Source organism: Gorilla gorilla, chromosome 16, assembly GCF_029281585.2.
Source record: "Gorilla gorilla gorilla isolate KB3781 chromosome 16, NHGRI_mGorGor1-v2.1_pri, whole genome shotgun sequence".
NCBI classification, from domain to species: Eukaryota; Metazoa; Chordata; class Mammalia; order Primates; family Hominidae; genus Gorilla; species Gorilla gorilla.
Genome location: NC_073240.2, coordinates 78775666 through 78794090, shown reverse-complemented (window position 1 = coordinate 78794090; position 18425 = coordinate 78775666). Strand labels below are relative to the sequence as shown.

General features: G+C 58.7%; 1 protein-coding gene across 1 annotated transcript in view; it reads right to left on the bottom strand.

Annotated features, from left to right (window-relative positions):
* The window catches only part of LOC101141731 (chondroitin sulfate proteoglycan 4-like), an 81391-nt gene that overhangs the window by 5185 nt on the left and 57781 nt on the right, over positions 1–18425 (bottom strand). The window contains 8 exon segments of the mRNA XM_063698738.1: positions 1–100; positions 103–249; positions 252–448; positions 450–559; positions 561–2728; positions 2731–2847; positions 2850–3013; positions 4281–4443. Coding sequence (XP_063554808.1) covers positions 1–100; positions 103–249; positions 252–448; positions 450–559; positions 561–2728; positions 2731–2847; positions 2850–3013; positions 4281–4443 — 3166 coding nt within the window.

The following is an 18425-nucleotide window of genomic DNA, read 5'->3' as shown; positions in this document are numbered from 1 at the left end:
CCCAAGTGCATGAACAGTACTCGCCTCTTCCTGAGGTCCTCCTGGGTGAAGCGGTAGATGGGCCGCGTGGGCTTATCCATGGCCATGATACTGCCAAAGGGAGGTCCTTGCGGGTGAGCACCAGCTGGGCATCAGCAAAGCCCAAGTCAGCATCGCTGAAGGCCACGTCATCTGTAGTCAGCAGCCGCCACCCACTCCGGGCCACATGGAAGATCCGGCTGATGGTCTGCACAGGGGCGTGGTCATTCACGGCTGGATGGCCACTCGGAAGACACCCCATACCTCCTCCCAGGCCACATCACCACTGCTCTCGCCCTGGCGGGTAGCAACAAATGGGATATCATCTTCCGTGGTCTCGGAGTCATCATGCTGGTAGACCAGCCGGCCACGCAACAGGCCTCCATTGGTGAAGGATGTCACCATAGTGGTCTTGTCCTGTGTCCTGTGTCCCATGGCGGGGCCACTCCATGACCTCATAGAGGTAGCTGGCACTGTTGAGACGCTTGACAAAGAGGTAGGCAGCAGAGAGGACACTCTCACCACCCTCAGGCACCATGAGGGAGGACATTGGTGAGGATGTGAACGTCTGGGTCATCACCAATGTGGATGGAGAGGGTACAGAGCAGGGGGAATGGTGGAGCTGTGACATGGAAACAGAAGGTGTCCTCGACTGCCTCTGAGGCACGTGCTGTGGCCCCATAGGTCACCCGGCCAGCCTGTACGTCATCCTAGGTGAAGCCCTGGCCATCTGACAGCCTCGTGCCTTGTAGTTGAAGGTTGCCTTTCCTGGGAGCCTGAACTACCTCATAATGGAAGGTTGGGGGGCTTGGGCCTGCCTCCTCCAGGGTGGCCTCCAGGTGGGCTGTGGTGAGGGCCTCCTGATGGGTGTTCTGAGTGTGCAGTGGCTCCAGCTGCAGCATCCACATGGTGGCTCTCTGGATGGTCACTGGGAAGGACAGATTGCTCAGGATTTCCCGGCCCACCTGCACCTCCAGGGCCAGGTTCTCCACGGTGTCGTAAGTGTGGTGCTGTGGGTCGGTGCTCAGGTACCTCACGCGGCCCTGCTCCACATCCCGCTGGTGGAATGCCTGTGTGGCCCACCACTCAGCACCCTCCACCCCACCTGCCCCCTGCTTCTGCAGCTCCCTGAACTTCAGGGCTCCAGTAACGCGGAACAGCACGCTCACATCCTGCCCCACAGCATTGGTCTCCACCAACAGGTTGGCGGGCAAGATGGGCATGGCAGAGCCTTGGGCCAGGTGCAGCCCTGTGCTGCGGTGGATCTGTATGGCCGGCCAGATGGCCACCACCTTCAGCGTGGCCGGGGGGCTGGCCTGCAGTCCATCGCTGACCCGGAACGTCAAGTCCTGTGCAGGGCCACCGCGGTGGACATAGACTAGGCTGCCGGCCTCCAACTCCCGGCAGGAGAACTTGGTCGCCAGCTCTCCAGGCTGGTCTCGGCACTCCATGGGGAGGCCAGACGGGGTGCCAAGGAGCTGGAAGGTGAGGCCCTCACAGGCAGAGTTCGGGTCATAGGCCTGGAAAACCTCGGGCCCCAGTGGCTTCTGCAAATGTTCCAGGATCACCATGAGGCTGCCATGTGGAAAGATGATGTGGGGTGGGTCATTGACAGGGTTGACCTGGATGGGCAGGAGGTAAGTTTGGCCCCTCCGCAGGCATGAGGGCATGGGCACCCGAGCCGTCACTGATACCTCCAGCACCAACTGGTCAGAGGTGTCCTCAGAGCCATCGTGGATGAAGCGGGCCTTGCGGTTCACCACGTCCAGGAGGGTGAACATTTTTTGTGCCTGGGTGCCCGGGATGTCTAGCTCGAGCTTGCCGTGGTGTGCCCCTCGGGTCATGCTGAACAGCACCTGGGATTTGTGCAGCTCAGCCTCCATCAGGTCCAGTGTGGGCTGCACGTGCCACCACTCAAGCCAGACTGTGCCCCCCTTGGCCACCACCAGTGGGCTGATAGTCAGCAGCTGGGTGAAACTGGCAAAGACAGGAGGCAGCCCTGGCTCAGGCACGCATGGCTCAGGCAGCTCCATGGCCGGCCAAGCCTCAGGGGCCAGGGTGGAGAAAGCTTCGTAATGTCCACAGGCATCGTCCTCATACTCCTCCTCCAGCCTGCAGCCGGCCGCCATGTTGCGCGTCAGCAAAGCTTCCCGCAGCCCCCGCCTCTGGCCATTGACACTGAGGTCTTCCATGCAGCCCAGCAGGGAGACATTGGTGGCCCCTGGTATCAGGCCCAGGCGGTGTTCCTGGAGGTGACAAGAGGCCTCTGCATCCAGCCCCCCGAGAAGGAGACTGCCCCGTGGCTCCAGGTAGCTGAGGACTCCTCGGTTCGAAGTATGCGTAGGGTACTGGTCCACGGAGGTTTCCAGCCGGTGAGCATTGATGTGGACACTGACCTCATGGGGCTGCCCATCGGCCACAGGCACACTGTTGTGGAGCAATACGGTACCCTGGCCCTTCTCCACCACGGCCCGCAGGTGGCCCTCAAATATGTCCACATAGATGAAGTCCCCACGCCGGCCCCCTGCCTGGAAGGCCAAGGGTGCCTGCCGGCTCTGTGTGGTGAGTGTAAACTCTAGGGTTCCTTCATCCTGAGCGCCCCAGGCAGGGAAGGCAGCCAGAGAGTGGGGCCCAGAGAAGCCCAGGGCCACATCATCACTGGCAGAAAACTCTTCAGCACAGCCCTCACGCACGTCGGGAGTCAGAGGCCAGAGAGGCTGTGGCCATTGAGGGTGGCTGCATGGAGGCAACCACTCAGGGGTCGGCTGGTTCCCCTCAGGTAGGGCAGGCCAAGGGTCCCAGTGCCCCCAACAAAGAGCCCACAGGGGACTCTAGGGGGGCTCCTGGGACTGCTGAGGAGGCGTTCAGAAACCCATCAACTGACAACGTGGCCCAGCCCTCTATGACAGTCAGCACCACAGTGTGGGGGACGGAGTCACTCAGCAGCATCTCTGCTGGGGTCTGCAGCCTCAGCTCCTCCTGGCTTAGGACAAGTCTGACCTGAAGAGAGATGGGGAGTGGGAGGTGGGGGGCAGCACTTGGAATCCATCATTTCCCTTATAAAAGCATAGGGGGTTCCCCACTCTTGGTGCCCCAGAGCAGAAAACCTAGGACAAGGGCCTCTGGTGCCACTCCTCTTGCCATCCTGCCATCTCTTTACTCATCCTCCAAACACTCACCAAAGGGAACTCTGGGCCAGGGCTGGATGGGCTCTGGGGACCCTGATGTGAATCAGATGTCATCCTTGCCCACAAGGAACTGACATACAGCAAGATGCTCTCCTAGAAATCCAACCTGTATTTTTAAATTCTCCTCCTCTCTCCTTGAGTGAGAGGTGCCAGAAATATTGTCTTGGAACCTAGATTTCAGCCCTGGAATAATAGGGAACTGGGAATGCAATGACAGCAGCAGACTGACCAAGCCCTAGTCCTCTCCCCACTGGGGTGTGGAAGGAGATGGCTGACCCAAATTTGTTTTTATTTTTTTTCTTTTTAAAATAGAGATGAGGTCTCATTGTGTGGCTCAGGCCAGTCTTGAACTCCTAGGCTCAAGTGATCTCACCTTGGCCTCCCAAAGTGGCGGAATTATAGGCATGAGGAACTGCACCCAGCCTGGCACAAATTCGGAATAAGACCCTGGGTTCTTAAACTCTTCATGGCTTGGGGGAAGACTCAAGAAAGCCACAAGACTCCTTGCTAACAAAGCTTGTGGTGTCTTGAAGGATGAAATGGAAAAATGAGGAAGCTGAGGCAGTACTGGTGCTGTTACTGTCGTGGACAGACCGTGGTGCTGCAGAGAAATTGGTGCAGTGCCACCGGGATGCACAGGGGTCATGGGGGCTCAGGAGGGGGCCTAGCCCAGGAGGAGGGGATGCCCACACTGAGACTTCAGGGAGAGGCTGGAGTTAGGCATGTGCAGGGAACGGGAGAGGCGCACACCTGGCAGAAGGAGTGTGCATCAAGAGCCTGGCAGCAAGCGACTGTAAGATGGCCAGGAACTGAAAGCAGTTCAGGGCTGTCAGAGCACAAAGGGCCAGCGAGGGGTTGTGGCGGGAAACATGGTTGGAGGGAGCCAGTGGGCACAGCCAATTCATGAAGGATTTACCATTTCTGGGCTGCTGCTGCCCATCCCACAGTGGAGAACTTAAGACCCCAAGATAAAAGTGACTTACACAAGGTCACACAGCCAGCTGGGGTTCACTCAGAGCTAGAGAAGGAATCCCACCCCAAATCCCGCCCAGATCTCAGGGGGACGTCACTCACCTGCAGGCTCCAGAGTAGAGCTGCAGCAGGAGGTGGTCAGCTCGGCCTGCTGCCAGGAGAAGGAGGGCTTCGGGCTGGGACGTGGAGAACTGCAGCTGTAGGTCTATGTTGGTCACAGCCGTGGCCACAGGCACCTCCAGGTGGTTCTCACCGAAGAAGGAAGCTGTGTGAGAGACGGAGCTGTGGTCAAGGCTCAGACACTTGCCTGGAGGAGGCGAGGTGCCGGAAAGAGGGACAGGTGGGTTGCAGAAAGAGGTCCATGCTGGCGCACCCTCATAGTTCTGCTGTATGGTGCTGCCTCTGAGCACTGCCCGGGTCCCAGTGAGAGGTGACAGCCTGCTGGCAGCCCTCACAGCCCGGCGCCTCCTCGGCCTTGGCGCCCACTCTGGCCGCGCTTGAGGAACCCTTCAGCCCGCCGCTGCACTGTGGGATCCCCTTTCTGGGTTGGCCAAGGCCGGAGCCGGCTCCCTCAGCTTGCCAGGAGGTGTGGAGGGAGAGGCGCGGGCGGGAACCGGGGCTGCGCGCGGTGCTTGCGGGCCAGCGCGAGTTCCGGGTGGGCGTGGGCTCTGCGGCCCCGCACTCGGAGCAGTTGGCCGGCCCCGCCCGCCCCGGGCAGTGAGGGGCTTAGCACCTGGGCCAGCAGCTGCTGTGCTCGACTTCTCGCCCGGCCTTAGCAGCAATACAGTGATGGGAATGGAAGAAGCCAGCTAACATGGGAGAAAATTACTAAAACTGAGAAGGAGAAATCAAGATGCCCTCCTCCATAAAGACTGGATTCACATACAGACAAAGGCCCGAGGAAGGGGATGGAGGAGGAAAACTCGAGGGAGACAGAGAAGGCGGGACGTTGGCAGCAAGCCTGCTGCTGTGCACAGGAGTGAGGAGGGGACGCCCAGCCAGCCTGCTGGGGAGGGAGGGCCCTGCTCCAAGACGAAGCCAGACTTCTCCATCATCACCCCTCGGGGTTTGGCACCACGGGGGGAGATCCTGGCTCCAGGTCTAGGCAGGCAGGGGTGAGGGAATCTGAGGGGGCTGTGGGATGGGGTGATCTGGGAGGGCCAAGGCCGGGATGAAGGGCTCTCTGTCTCCCCTCATGGGTGTGTATGTGGTGGGGCGGGGGTGGGGTTGAGGCCCACCTGGGGTCTGAATGCCGGCTGTGTGAGAGCATGGACGGGCCAGGTGCGCTTCCCCAGCAGCGGACCCTCCCTGAGGTCACCTGGCCCTCTAGACCTCAGGTCAGTTCCCCTCCCCTCCCCTTGCACCTCCAAGGGACTCCCCGATTTTACTTCCGACAGCAATCTACTTCCAACCCAGCAGGCAGGGCATGGGTGAGTGTGTGCGGGAGTGTGGGTCAGTGTCACATGTACACATGTGTGTGGCGGCAAGGCACGCGAGGAGGGCGTGCACTGGGTCCATGGTCTGGCCCCACTGTGGGCCCTGGATACTGAGCCATTACTGGGGGTCCCCTCCCCAGCACATTGGTCTCCCTGGGCTCCTCAGGCAAGGGAGAAGCTGTCTGGTGTGCCTACTCAGGGGTGGGCCCCTCTCAAACCTCCTCCCAGCAGAACCCCCAAGGCTCAGCCACCCACACTGAGCTATCACCTTCCCCCAACCCTGTTAGTTTGAGGGTAACAAGGGGGTAGGTTACAGGGGAGACTTAAGGTCAGACTAAGGGGAGCGACCTGCCCAGTGATGACACTGGGGTCACCAGGGCCCAGGCTAGATGACTCATCACTGCCCAGGGTGGGCTGCCTGGGAGACACTCACACACCTGCAGACCCCTCAGGGCTCACTGCTCTTTAGCCACTCTTCCTGGCTGCTTCCAGACTGGGATTCTACCACCCAGGGCCATCCCCGCAGCCCACAGACTGCCTGCTCCTCTCCTGTCCCGTGAGCTACCAAAATGCAGACAACAGTACGTTAGTTCCGGGCCAGGCATGGTGGCTCATGCCTGTAATCCCAGCACTTAGGGAGGCTGAGGCAGGTGGATCACCTGAGGTCCGGAGTTCGAGACCAGCCTGGCCAACATCGCAAAACCCTGTCTGTACTAAAAATACAAAAATTAGCTGGGTGTGGTGGGACACACCTGTAATCTCAGCTACTTGGGAGGCTGAGACAGGAGAATCACTTGAACCCAGAAGGCAGAGGTTGCAGTGACCCGAGATCGTGCCACTGCACTCCAGCCTGGGAGACAAAGCGAGACTCTGTTGCAAACAAAACAAAACAAAACAGTAGGTTAGTTCCAAATCCCATGGAGCTTACAACAGCAGCCATCCTCTCAGGAGACACTGCTTTATCCCGGGGGGTGCTGGAGTGCCAGGCACCTGCTCAGGTGACTGCCTCCACGTCTAAATGCTGCAGAGACCTCTGCCAGGGTCAGGGCAGCCCCATCCCTCCTTGCCCCAAGAACTCTTGAGCCAAGAGATGCACACTCAGGTCAGCTGACCTTCTGTTTAGTTGCCTTTCTGGTCCCTTGCAAGGCCAAGGAGGCCAGGGAGGAAAACAGTTTCCTCAGCTACTGGCTGGGCCCTGACCCTGGTCACTGGCCTCAGCTACCATCTTCTAACCAAGCGCTTTGAGTCCCCCATGTAGAGGGGCATGTACTGGGGAACATTTCCAGTTGAGGGAACCCGTCTGGAAGATGAGTGGAAGCAGGGGCAGGTGGGGTGGGAGAAGCTGAGCTTGGTCCACAGAGGCTGATAGGGGCTGCGCCCTGGGCTCCCAGCCACATGTCCCAGCCCTGGGGCCTTGTGGAGCACCGAAGAAGAAGGAGAGGAAATGAGAGGTTTTGAGGGAAGAAGCAGCCCAGAGTCCATCCAGGTGGGAGGGCTGGGCCAGGGGAGGAGGAAGCGGGGCCTCAATGGTGTCTTTGTGGAAGCCTTGCTGCTCCCCAGGCCTCAGGCGAGGAGGGTGGGGTGGCTGCGGTGGTGAGTGGTTCCAAGAGGCTTTTACCTGCCTTATAATTTTCCCTCTTGTACAGGGAGATGGGTGGGTTTCCAGGCCCCTTCCATACCCTCCTTTCCCCCACTTTCCTGGCCCTAGCGGACCTGGGACCCTCACTCAGTGGACCCAGGCTGGGGTAGGATTTCTGGCAGGGAAGAGAAGAGTGAAGGACCCTCACTTGGTGCTGCCCAGCCCCCCAGGCCCAGCAGACTCCTGGGAGGCATCTCCCACATTACAGGTGAGGAAACTGAGGCTCAGAGAGGGCAGTCCTCTGTGCTAGCCTGTGGAGCAGCGGCAGGGCTGGGACTTAAGCTCCTGCGGGTATGGTTCCAGAGCTAGGGGCTGTGGGTGTCAGCAGGGCACATGCACCGTGTGTGCACCCAGAGAGGCGTGGTGGGTTTGCTTGCTGCCTGTGAATCGGAAGTGGAGCATCTGCCAATGGCCCCAGTGGGAGGAGGGTGTGAGAGCTGGACCCCAGCCTGGGGAACACACACTCTTTCCCTTCTTGTCCCCTGGGACTCTTCTGTCAGGGCCGGGTGGAGGGGGCAGCGAGGAGGGGATGGAAGCATCTGCTCTCCTTGGGCGGTTTGGCAGCCGCGCCTCTCTGGCTCTGGGGCTGGCCGAATAGGGAGGGCCCTTCTGCAGGGGCTGGCGGGGGATGACTAGGTCCAGAAGCCAGTGATAAGTGCCAGCCCTGCCCACTGGGGACTTGGAGGTCTGGGAGGAGGGTGGAGAGACAGGGGTCTGGGTGGGAGCTGCCCCCAGGAGGCTGAGGGCCAGGCTCTCTCCTGGGCAGTGTCCAGGACCAGGCAGCCCATGGCTCATCTCTGAGTTCCCCTTGGCTCTGGCAGCAGAAACTGCCGAAGACAGGGCTGCTGGGGCGGCGTCTCGGGGCTTCCCCAGCCTGGCAGGCTGGGTCTGGAGATAGTGAGTGTGTGAGTTGGGATGGGGGAAGAACAGAGGAAACGGTGACTGTGGGTCTGGACGGCTGCCTGGACCTGAAATCTGGTGGCACAACTTGTGCACAGTGGCTTGTGTGCCTCCTCCTCAGTTCCCCCATCTGAATACAGGGCAGAGGGTGGGCTCACCCCACAGACAGAAGTCCACGTCCAGGGCAGAAGCCTGGGTCAGGGCTCACACCCCCAGCACACACACAGGGCTCAGAGCCATGTGCTTCCATGCTTTCCCTGGCCTCAGTGTCCCCATCTGTGAAAGGGGACCTGGATAGAGGGACTGACACACATCTGGCCTCTGACCAGCCCAGCAGACTGGCAAGAGGTGTGGCCACTACCGTGGGTACAGTAGAGCCACCTCTGGCCTAAATGGCCACAGGTCTGGCCAGACTGGAAGCTCTTGAGGACAGGACCAGGGCCCACATGCCCTGCCCAGGGCGTCTGTGCAGCCAGGAGGCCCATGGACCTGTAATGAGGGAGGTGACGTCAGCATCTAAGAGAATGAAAGGATCAAATGTGGCATTTGGCCCGCGTGAGGGGTTTTCTATCAGGCAGAGCTGTCCCACCACAGCAAGCCCCGGCACTGGTGGTGCTCCAGTGGGAGGGCGTTGCCGGGGGGTGCACCAGGAAACCTCAGTGTCCTTGCTAGTGAACCTCTGGGCTACCCAGGCCCATCAGAGATCCCGAGACTGAGACCTCTCTTCCTGGGCAGGCCTGGCTCCTCCTGGAATAGGTTCCTGCCTAGCACCCCCACCTGCCAACTGCCTGGAAGCCTGCAGCCTGTGGGCCCCCCTGGAGCTGTGCCCACTGCCACCACACTCCCTCTGGCCCTCCTTTTCTCTCCCGGCCTCAGGCCCAGCCTCTGCTAATGCACCACGTCTCTCTCACTGGCACTAACTCTCCAGGGCTCCAGGCCCACTGCCAGTGTCCCTCAGATGTCCATGGCAGGAACACCCACAGGAACCCCCAAGCCCAACCCCACCCAAAGCAAGGAGGACTCAGTGTCCTCTCCCCTACAGCCGGCTCGCCAGCCCCGTGAAGGCCCGACTGTCCACCTGTTGCTGAGTAGACATCTGAGGGTCGTGCTGAACTCTCCTCCTCCTCCCTCCCCACGGCCACTGCTGATTAATACTCAGGTTCCATCCATCCAGTCCCCAAATTCTCCTTCAACTTCATCTCCCTCTCTTGCTCCCTGGTCCATCCATAAGGCGGCTGGCCACCGTCCTTGGTCTGGCTTAATCAATCTCCTGACTCCCTTTGCTAATAGCAGCCCCAGTTAACCCAAACTGAAAGCTGCTCTCTCAGCCTCCCTTGCCTTTGGTGGCTCCCACTGCCCCAGGGTCAGGCCCCCACCCCCGGGTGGCACTGAAGGCCAGGGTGCCCTCGACTCTGCCTGCAGGGTCTGCTGCTCTCTTCCAAGGACACTCCACGCCTCCGTCTCACTAGACTGCACTGACTCTGTGCACACCTAGCAGGGCCGACCTGCTGCCTTCGCTCAGGCTGGGCCTGCTGCTGGGCCAGCTCTTCTCTCCTGTCCGCCTGTGAAATGTCCTCATGCTCTTTCAGGAAAAAAGCCCAAAGCGACTTCTTTGTCCTTGGGGTGCAAAGACACTTGCTGTGGCCCAGGGGGCTGTGCTGTTGTCGCCTCTCTCCATTTACACTGTGAGCCTTGGGGACAAGACTGACCTTGCTTGGGGACAGGAGGTGAAAGGAAAGGAGGGAGGGGCTGCCTCTGGGAGCTCGCCCCAGCCCTCCCCACTTTGTCTTACCTCCAGGCTCCTTTCCAGGCCTCGTCTGCTCTCCAGGGCCCCAGGGCTCAGAGGCAGGGAGCTGGACATAATGGCCAGGGAGGGCTGGAGGGACTGCCCCAGCCAGAAACTGCTTTTCTGGGCCTGTGATGACAGAGTCTTGTGCTTATTTTTAAAGAAAATAGAATCTGAGCCCTATTTATAGCCGGAGGCCACAGCCACAGACAGGAGACAGATGGGGTTTGAGGCTTACAGGCCCCTGCTCTAGCATGGACTGGGAGGTGGGGCCATTCCCAGGCCCCCCTGCCCGCCTTTGTCAACCCCCAAGGAAGTACCTGTGGGATCCTGACACTCCCTGGGACAGGATGTAGCCTGCACTTTGGGGCAGGGGAGGACCTGGTGAGGGGGGCGGAACATTTCTCAGGATTGGTCCCTGGGGGCCAGAGTCCCTTGTGGGAATGGGAGGAGGTGAGGGTCTGTTATGTCTACTGAGAAGGCAGAGAGGGCCCTGGGGACGGGTGGGGTGGTGGCGGCAGGGAGCACTTCTGACTGCCGTGGAACCCAGTAAAGGAGAAGGGAAGGAGAACAGAGAAGGACTGGAGAGATGGGCAGACAGACAGAGAGACAAGGTAGGAAAGACAGACAGAAAGAGATGGAGGAACCACAGCCAGGGGTGGGAAGGGACAGAGAGATGGAGAGAGCGGGATGGGGGGATGGACTGAGAGATGGGGGGTGCTCTGCAGCCCGGTTGACCCTGAGCAGGGGCAGACAGAAGCCGTGAGGGGAGACTGAAGTGTGGCTTCCGTCCCATAGAGTCTTCATGGTGCTCCAGGCAGCGTGGTCAGAGTCCGGGTGGAGCCGGTCAGGAGGGAGGAAGCAGGTGTCTCTGTGGCCTCGCCCACCCCCAGCCTCCAGGGTCTAGGGGCTGGAGACCCTCTGTTCCCGGCAGTCTCCGCAGGGAAGGCCCAGGCCTGTTGGAGGCAACACAATGCAGTGGGGCAGAGCCCAGATTGACCTTGCCACCAAGATCCCCAAGGGCTGTCTTGGGCACGGCCGGGACCTTGAGGGACAGGTCTGGTCTCTGGCTTGCTATGGAGTGAGTTCCCTAGGCCTGGAGGGCTCACAAGCTAAGGCTATGGCCTGGACTCACACCTGCTGCCAGCCTCTACACAGATCCCTCCCTTGGCTGCGCTTGTAGGGGGCTGTGGGGTAACCGTAGCCTGGGGCATGTGTCATGGAGCCACAAGCAGTGACTCAGACAGTTAAAAAAGGAGTAGCTCTGAGTGGTGACTCAATTGGCTCTGGAGGGGCTGGGTGGGTCTGGCTGGTACAAGATGGGGTGGTCTGGGTTTATTTTTGGCAGGGCGGGGCTGGGGCCAGGGGGTGGAAGATGGGAACCGGGGGTGGAGAGGAGCCGCTGCTCTCATCCTGGGGGGAGCCCCAGGGCTCCATGCCAACTTAGGAAAGTGGCTTTCCAATGCCAGGGAGTCCTGGCAGGCTGGGCTGCTTCTCAGCCCCATTCCAGGCCTAGCCTGCCTTGCTGCTTGGCCCAGGACAAGCAGCTGGCTCTCTCTAGATAGAGGCAGAGGCCCCTGTCCTGTTCCCAAGAGGCTCAAGCTCAGAATTTAGAGCTAACCTAGGAGACTGAAGATTCCACCCAGAGGCCCAGATAGGGCCAGGGGTCTCCCCAAGGCCACACAGCAGGGCCAGGTAGCCCAAGGGCTGTGGCACCATCAGCCAGCTGGCTCAGGTCTCTACAATATCTCACCGGCCCCAGGGCTGTCCACAGTTGGAAGGACAGCCCCCGTCTGAGTACCCACCCCTGGAGGGGCTCAGCCAGGCTCCAGGTGGGTGGCCAGAAACACACGGGCCCCAGATGCCCAGAGATGGAACCTCGGCCAGGGGCAGCCACCTGGATTCTGTTAGCACATGTGGGTGGGGGGCCTGGCCGGGCCCTGTCCAGGGGTCTGTGGAGAAGAGTCACCTCTACGTGGGTGAAGGCAGTGGCGGCCTGCACAATGGGATCTTGGCCTGAGGGCTCAGGCACGGGCCGGCCCTTGTCCGGGGTCCCTCCAGTGTCCCAGCCCCAAGCTGCACACCCCACTCTGCAGTCACCTCAGTCACCTGCCCACACCTCCCCCTAATCTGAGCTCACATACACCCATACCCCTGAGGGGTCCTAGCAGCCCAGAGCGGAGAGGGCTATCCCCTCCCTCAGTCCGGATTTCTGCTCCTCGTGATGCAGCCACCACTGCTTATGTCACGAGTGGTGGTAACAGCCCCATGGTGACCCTGGCAGGTGAGCTATCCTGCGTCCCTGGGCCCTGGCCTCCAGCCCCCACCTCCAGAGAGGGACTCGCGAGGGGTTGGTAGAGAGCAGGGAAAAGACAGGCTTCTAGGGTCCCTCGTCCCATAAAAGGTCTTGGGGCCTGCTCATTCTCTTCTCCTCACCCACCTGCTCTGGGGACAGGGGGTTCCTGCTGTGCCCCGGCCCAGTGAGCTCCATCCTAGGGGCTGTTAGGCTTGGGAGAAACAGGCCCTGGGGAGGGCCAGGGAGGGGCTGTCCCCACTTCTTCTAGCACTGAGAGAGGGGTGTGGGCCTCAGCCCAGTTAGCCAGACAGATGCAGACCCCCACCCCCTCCCACCTTCTGAAGGGTCCTGGGCTGGCAGGCAGCCGCTGGCTGATACCCTCTCCAGAGCCCACCTCTCCTTTTCCACGTCACTTGGTCCCACACGGATTCACGGGGCCACCTCCTCTAAGCCTTTGCCTCAGAATCTTCCTGAAAGACTCCTAAGGAGAAGTCCCCATATCACCAGGCCACTCCACCCTGGGAAGAAGATGCTAATAGCAGAGTGACTGCAGCCTCAGGAGCAGACGTCCACCGAGCATTGATTCCAGGCAAAGTGTCTTGCTTAATCCTCACACGTAATCCTCGGCGTAAGAGGTCGAAATTATTTATCCCCATTTTAGAGAGGAGAAAACTGAGGCTCAGAAAAATAGTCACTTGCCCAAGGTCACGCATGGAGTGTTAGGGCTGGAATTCAACCTGAGCTCTCTAACGCCGTGTTTCACCACCGTGTGCCTGGTCTCCCGCTTCCCTGTGTGGGTTCCCACAGCTCAGGACTCAGAGGAGGGAGAGGTAGGGCCTGGGTCAGGGCTGAGGGGCAGGGGAGGGGCTCCCTCTCAGCTGCTCGCAGACTCCCAAAAAGGGTGATTTGCTCCTTCCTTGACCAGGATGGGAAGTAAGAGAGTGTGTGTGTGTGTGTGTGTGTGCGCGCGCGTGTATCTCTGTCTGTGTCTGCATGCGTATGTGTGTGTCTGTGTGTGTATGTCTCTGTGTGTGTATCTGTGTGTGTGTCTGTGTGTGTATCTGTGTCTGTGTGCATATGTGTGTGTCTGTGTCTATGTGTGTCTGTGTGTGTATGTCTGTGTGTGTCTCTGCGTGTGTGTGCATGTCTGTGTGTGTCTCTGCGTGTGTGCATGTGTGTCTGTGTGTATCTGTGTGTGTATGTGCATGTCTGTGTGCGTCTGTGTGTGTCTGTGTGCGTATGTGTGTGTGTCTGTGTGTGTATGTCTGTGTGTGTCTGTGTGTCTGTGTGCACGTGTGTGTGTCTGTGTGTATGTTTGTGTGTGCATATGTGTGTCTGTGTGTATGTCTGTGTGTGTGTCTGTGTGCGTATTTGTGTGTGTCTGTGTGCGTGTGTGTCTGTGTGTGTGTGTCTGTGTCTCTGTGTGTGTATGTGTGTGTCTGTGTGTGTGTATGTGTGTGTGTCTGTGTCTCTGTGTGTGTCTGCATATGTGTGTGTCTGTGTATCTGTCTGTGTATGTGTGTGTGTGTGTGTGTGTGTGTGTGTGTGTGTGTGTGTGTGTGGCTAGGCCTCAGGCCTGCCTGGCTGGCCTCCAGCTGCAGGAGAGCTGGTCTGGCCCCAGCCACTGTGCACAGGGAAGGGGCAGGGAGAAGTGGGTGTCGTGGGAATCAGTGCCCTGGTCCCACTGGTATTTATAGCTGCCCCTCCCTGAAATGTGGGTGGGGGAAGGGGCTGCTCTTAGGTGGGAACGGAAGTTGGTCTCTTCTCCCCAGCCCGCTCTGACTCCCCAGAGAGTGGACTGGCCCCGGCCAGAGGGCCTGCCCTGGGGGGGGGTTTCCCTGGGGCTGCTGGCTCAGGGGAGGGACACTCCTTGCCTGCTGAGCAACACTGTGTGTGTGTATGTGTGTGTGTGTGTGTGAGTGTGAGTGTATGTGAGTGTGTGTGAGTGTATGTGTGTGTATGTGTGTGTGTGTGAATGTGTATGTGTGAGTGTATGTGTGTGTGAATGTGTATGTGTGTGTGTGAGTGTGTGTGTGCACACATACCCATGTGCACTTACTGGGTGTCAGGCTGAAGAAAGTCATGCACCAGGGACAGAGGCCAGGTGAGGGTAGGGGAAGAAAAGCCTGTAACCCCACAGAGATGGAGGGCAGGGCCACAGGAGAGGGGCTGTCCAGGTCATGGGTCTCAGAGCAATCTGTGGTTAGAACAGGCTCCTGGTGGTGGCGATACTGGAGCTGAGCCTTGGAGGATGGGGGAAAAGGGAAGGCCGGTTGCATGGAGCAGCTTGAGCAGAAGTGGAAGGGTGCCAGCGTTATGGATTATTATCTGATGGCCTAGTTCTATCTGATCAGCCAGTCTGTGGGACACGGGATCACCTTGACCAGGGAGGATGATATATTTGGGGAGAGAAGGACATAGCACAGCACAGTTGAGCATCCCTAATCTGAAAATTCAAAATCCAAATGTCCCTAAATCCAAAATTTTTGAGTGCCAATAGGATGCCACCAGTGGAAAATCCCAACACATAAGAACTTTTTTTTTTTTTTTTTTTAAGGTGAACCCTCACTCACTCTGTCGCCCAGGCTGGAGTGCAGTGACATGATCTTAGCTCACTGCAACATCTGCCTCCCAGGTTCAAGCGATTCTTATGCATCAGTCTCCTGAGTAGCTGGGATTACAGACGTCACAAGCACACCCAGCTAATTTTTGTATTTGTAGTAGAGACAGGGTTTCACCATGTTGGCCAGGCTGGTCTCGAACTCCTGAGCTCAGGTGACCTGCCTGCCTCAGCCTCCCAAAGTGCCGGGATTACAGGCAAGAACCACTGCGTCTGGCCTCCACACGTAAGAACTTAACATAAATTTCTCTCAGGCACAAAATTCTTTAAAAAAAATCTATAAAGTTACTTTCAGCCTATGTGTATAAGGTGTATATGAAACATAAATCAATCTCATGTTTAGATTTGGGTCCCATCTTCAAAATATCTCATTATATATAAGCGAATATTCCAAAAGCCAAAAAAAATTCAGAAATCGGAAACACTTCAGGTCCCCAACGTTTCAGATAAGGGACACTCAGCCAGTGTGGAGTGAGGGCCAGCAGGCAGTGGGCAGGAGTGGGAAGCTGGGGCAGGAGAGGCCACACAGCCCCAGGCCTGCTGTGAGGAAGCTGGGACCGCCTTCTGCTCCCGGCCTCCAGGCTCCCAGACTTGGGGAAGGACATCTTCCAAGGACCCTTAGTACCAATCTTCATGGAACCCAATCTATAAACAGGTTTGTGGAGCGGCTCTGCGTGAATTGGGGTGGGGCAGGCGTCCCATATTCCCAAGCTCAGCCTCCTCCAGGCCGGCTCAGCTGGAGAGCCCTGGGGTGCGCTGGAGCGCAGTCGGAAAATCCCTGGTTGGCTCAGTGATCTCTACACTCCTCTGGGGGCCAGGCTGTGAGCCCTACAATGGGGGAGACTCCTGAGCAAAGCAAGTGGGATGTGTGCTCCCGGGGAGCTGCTGGTCCTGAGGGTGAAGCTATCCCCCAAACCAGGGCCAAAGAGTAGGGAGCCCTCCCCCTAATCTGCTGAGGGCTCACTGTGTGATTCTGAACAAGCAGGCTCCTCTGTCTGAGCCCGGGTTTCCCCAGGATCCATGGGGGGCTGGTCTGGGGTCAGGGGTTTCTGCAGTAAGTTCCGGGAAGGAAGGCAGCGTCACTGACACACCTCAACCTTAGGCCGCGGGAATGCCACACACTGAAGTGTTGAAGCAGGAGCGATGGCTGGAGGCCTGGCTAATGCGTGCCAGGGCCGGCAGAGCCAGCGGGCTCCTCCACAGGCTGGGAGCTGGCCTGGGTGTGGGAAGGAGCTGAGCGAGAGGCAGGAATGCTCAACAGGATAGGCACTGTCCCTGATGGGGCCCACCCCTGCCACCAGGCCACCTTGACGGCAGCCCTACAGCTATCACCCTACATCAGAGACAAATGTGGCTTCATTGGCAACCCTAGCTTTGGGGGGAGAGGGTTTTTTGAAGGGGATTTGCTTAGGCTGTGAGAAAGTGGGGAGGGTTTGGAAAGGGAGAGAACGCTGGCTGGTGGGGGATGGGGAGACAGGAACAAACATCTGGAGTCTTCAGGGAGCTGTGTGTCCCTGCAGACCTCTCTCTTTCCCCTGCTGGGGCCTGAGCCCACTGGTGGGTGGCTGTCCACCTGGCTTGATGTAGGGAAGCTTGTTGCTGTTGGAGTGAGTGAGAACACCACGGCCTGTGCGCCCAAAGAGAGTCCTGAGGCAGTCCCTGCTTTTCTCTGAGCCTCAGTTTCCTCATCTGTAAAATGGGAATGTTGGACAGGTATGGTGGCTCACACCTGTAATCCCAGCACTTTGGGAGGCCCAGGTGGGAGGCTTGCTTGAGCCCAGGAGTTCGAGACCAGCCTGGGCAACATAGTGAGACCTTGTCTCTACAAAAAATAATTACCCTGGTGTGGTGGCACATGCCTGAAGTCCCAGCTACTCAGAAGGCTGAGGTGGGGAGATCGCTTGAGCCTGGGAGGTTGAGGCTGCAGTGACTGTTTCCTGACCGGCAGGGCTGCTGCGGGGCTGCAGGACTAACAACATGGTTAGTGCGCACCCTGGGACATGGGACACCCAGCTCGTACCTCTGGTGCAAGCACAGCAATAAGACAGCTTTGTCCTCTCCTGTTTGGAGTTACGGACCCTCCTGAGAAGCGGAGAGAGCTAGATACCCTTGCCCCATGGAGGAACCAAGTACAAAATTGTTCATACAAATTCAGTTCATTTAAAAATTCCTCATACAAACTCAGTAGGAATGGTAAAACAGTAAATTTGAAACCTGTCTTAATCTTGCAGCTGGAGGAAGAGTCTTAACTCTGGAAGGCTCTATTGAACTGACATATGCTGGGGCGGAGGGCATGTTGGAGGCGAGAGGAGAGCTGGATGGGGCAGGAGTCAGGGAGAAAGGCGATGAAGGAGCAGAGGGACCAGGGAGGGGCCAGTCTCCAGTCCCAGACCCACAGGCCCCTGTTCATTTTCTCCTGGTCTCGAACAGAAGACACAGCTCAGGGTGGCACCCCGTCCCCATCCTGTGCTCACTTCCTTCCCCGCAAGCGCCACTGGCCCAGATCTTTAAGGTAGGGGACTTGGAGACAGAGGCAGTAGCCATGCTCGTCCAGGTCTGTGAGAGTGGCCGTGTGTAAGTGTGTGTGCCCACATCTGTGTGCGCCAGTAAGTGTGGATGTCAGGGCTATTTCCAACTCCCCCTCCCCTGCCCACCCCTCCTGGGCAGCACTCCCAGTTCCCAGACACAGCCTATACACTTCCTCCGCGAGCTCCACACGCACCCCATTCCTCTCCTGCCGTCATCAACAGCCGCCTGGCCCACCTGGTGTGGCCCACCCCAGGCCCCCCAGGCGGGCAGCACTAAAAGGCCCTTCTTGTCCTGCCTGGGTGGGCAGGAGTAGGGAGGGAGGCTCCGTTACACTTCGCTCTAGAACAGTTTTTCTCGAGTCTGGGTGGGCTGGGCCAAGGGCCCTGCCTTGCTCCAGAGGCCTGGGATGGCACACAAGGTGCACACGAGGCTCAGTGCCTGTCCCAAGCACCATAGGTCCCCCCAAGCCATCCTCAGAGGCAGCAGGATCTACCTTGCTTCAATTTCTTGTACCTGGTGTCCCTGTGGCCCTGCTTGCTAAGATACCCCCATCAGTTCTGAGTCCCCACCCAGGTAACACACAAGCCCTCCCTGCCAGGTACTCCCCCACCTGGGTCCCACTTCAACCCCTCACATTCTGCCTTTCAGTCAGCGATGCCAGGGAAGAGGTGTGGGAGCCACCACCCCTGCCTGCCCTGTGCTCACTGTGACCCCCCGACTAGAATGTCACCTCCTTCCTTCTCTGCCTGTCCTTCCAGTATCAGCTCAAATCCAATCTCCCCCAATGCTTGGCTCTCTGCTGGGGCCTCCTATACAGCTCAGAAGGAGCTGGACACCACATCTGTCACCCACACTGTCTCAGTGGCCCAAGCCTAGGCCCTGACGCAGGCTGGGAGCACCCTCGAAGAACGGCTGGGGGCTCTTCCTGAGCTGCTGGGGTTCTTGGTGGAACTCAGAGTACTTTTCTTCCTCTCTGGGGCCTCAGTTTCCCTCTTTATACAAGTGGAAGATTGGCCCAGATGGCCTCTAGGGTGCTGACTG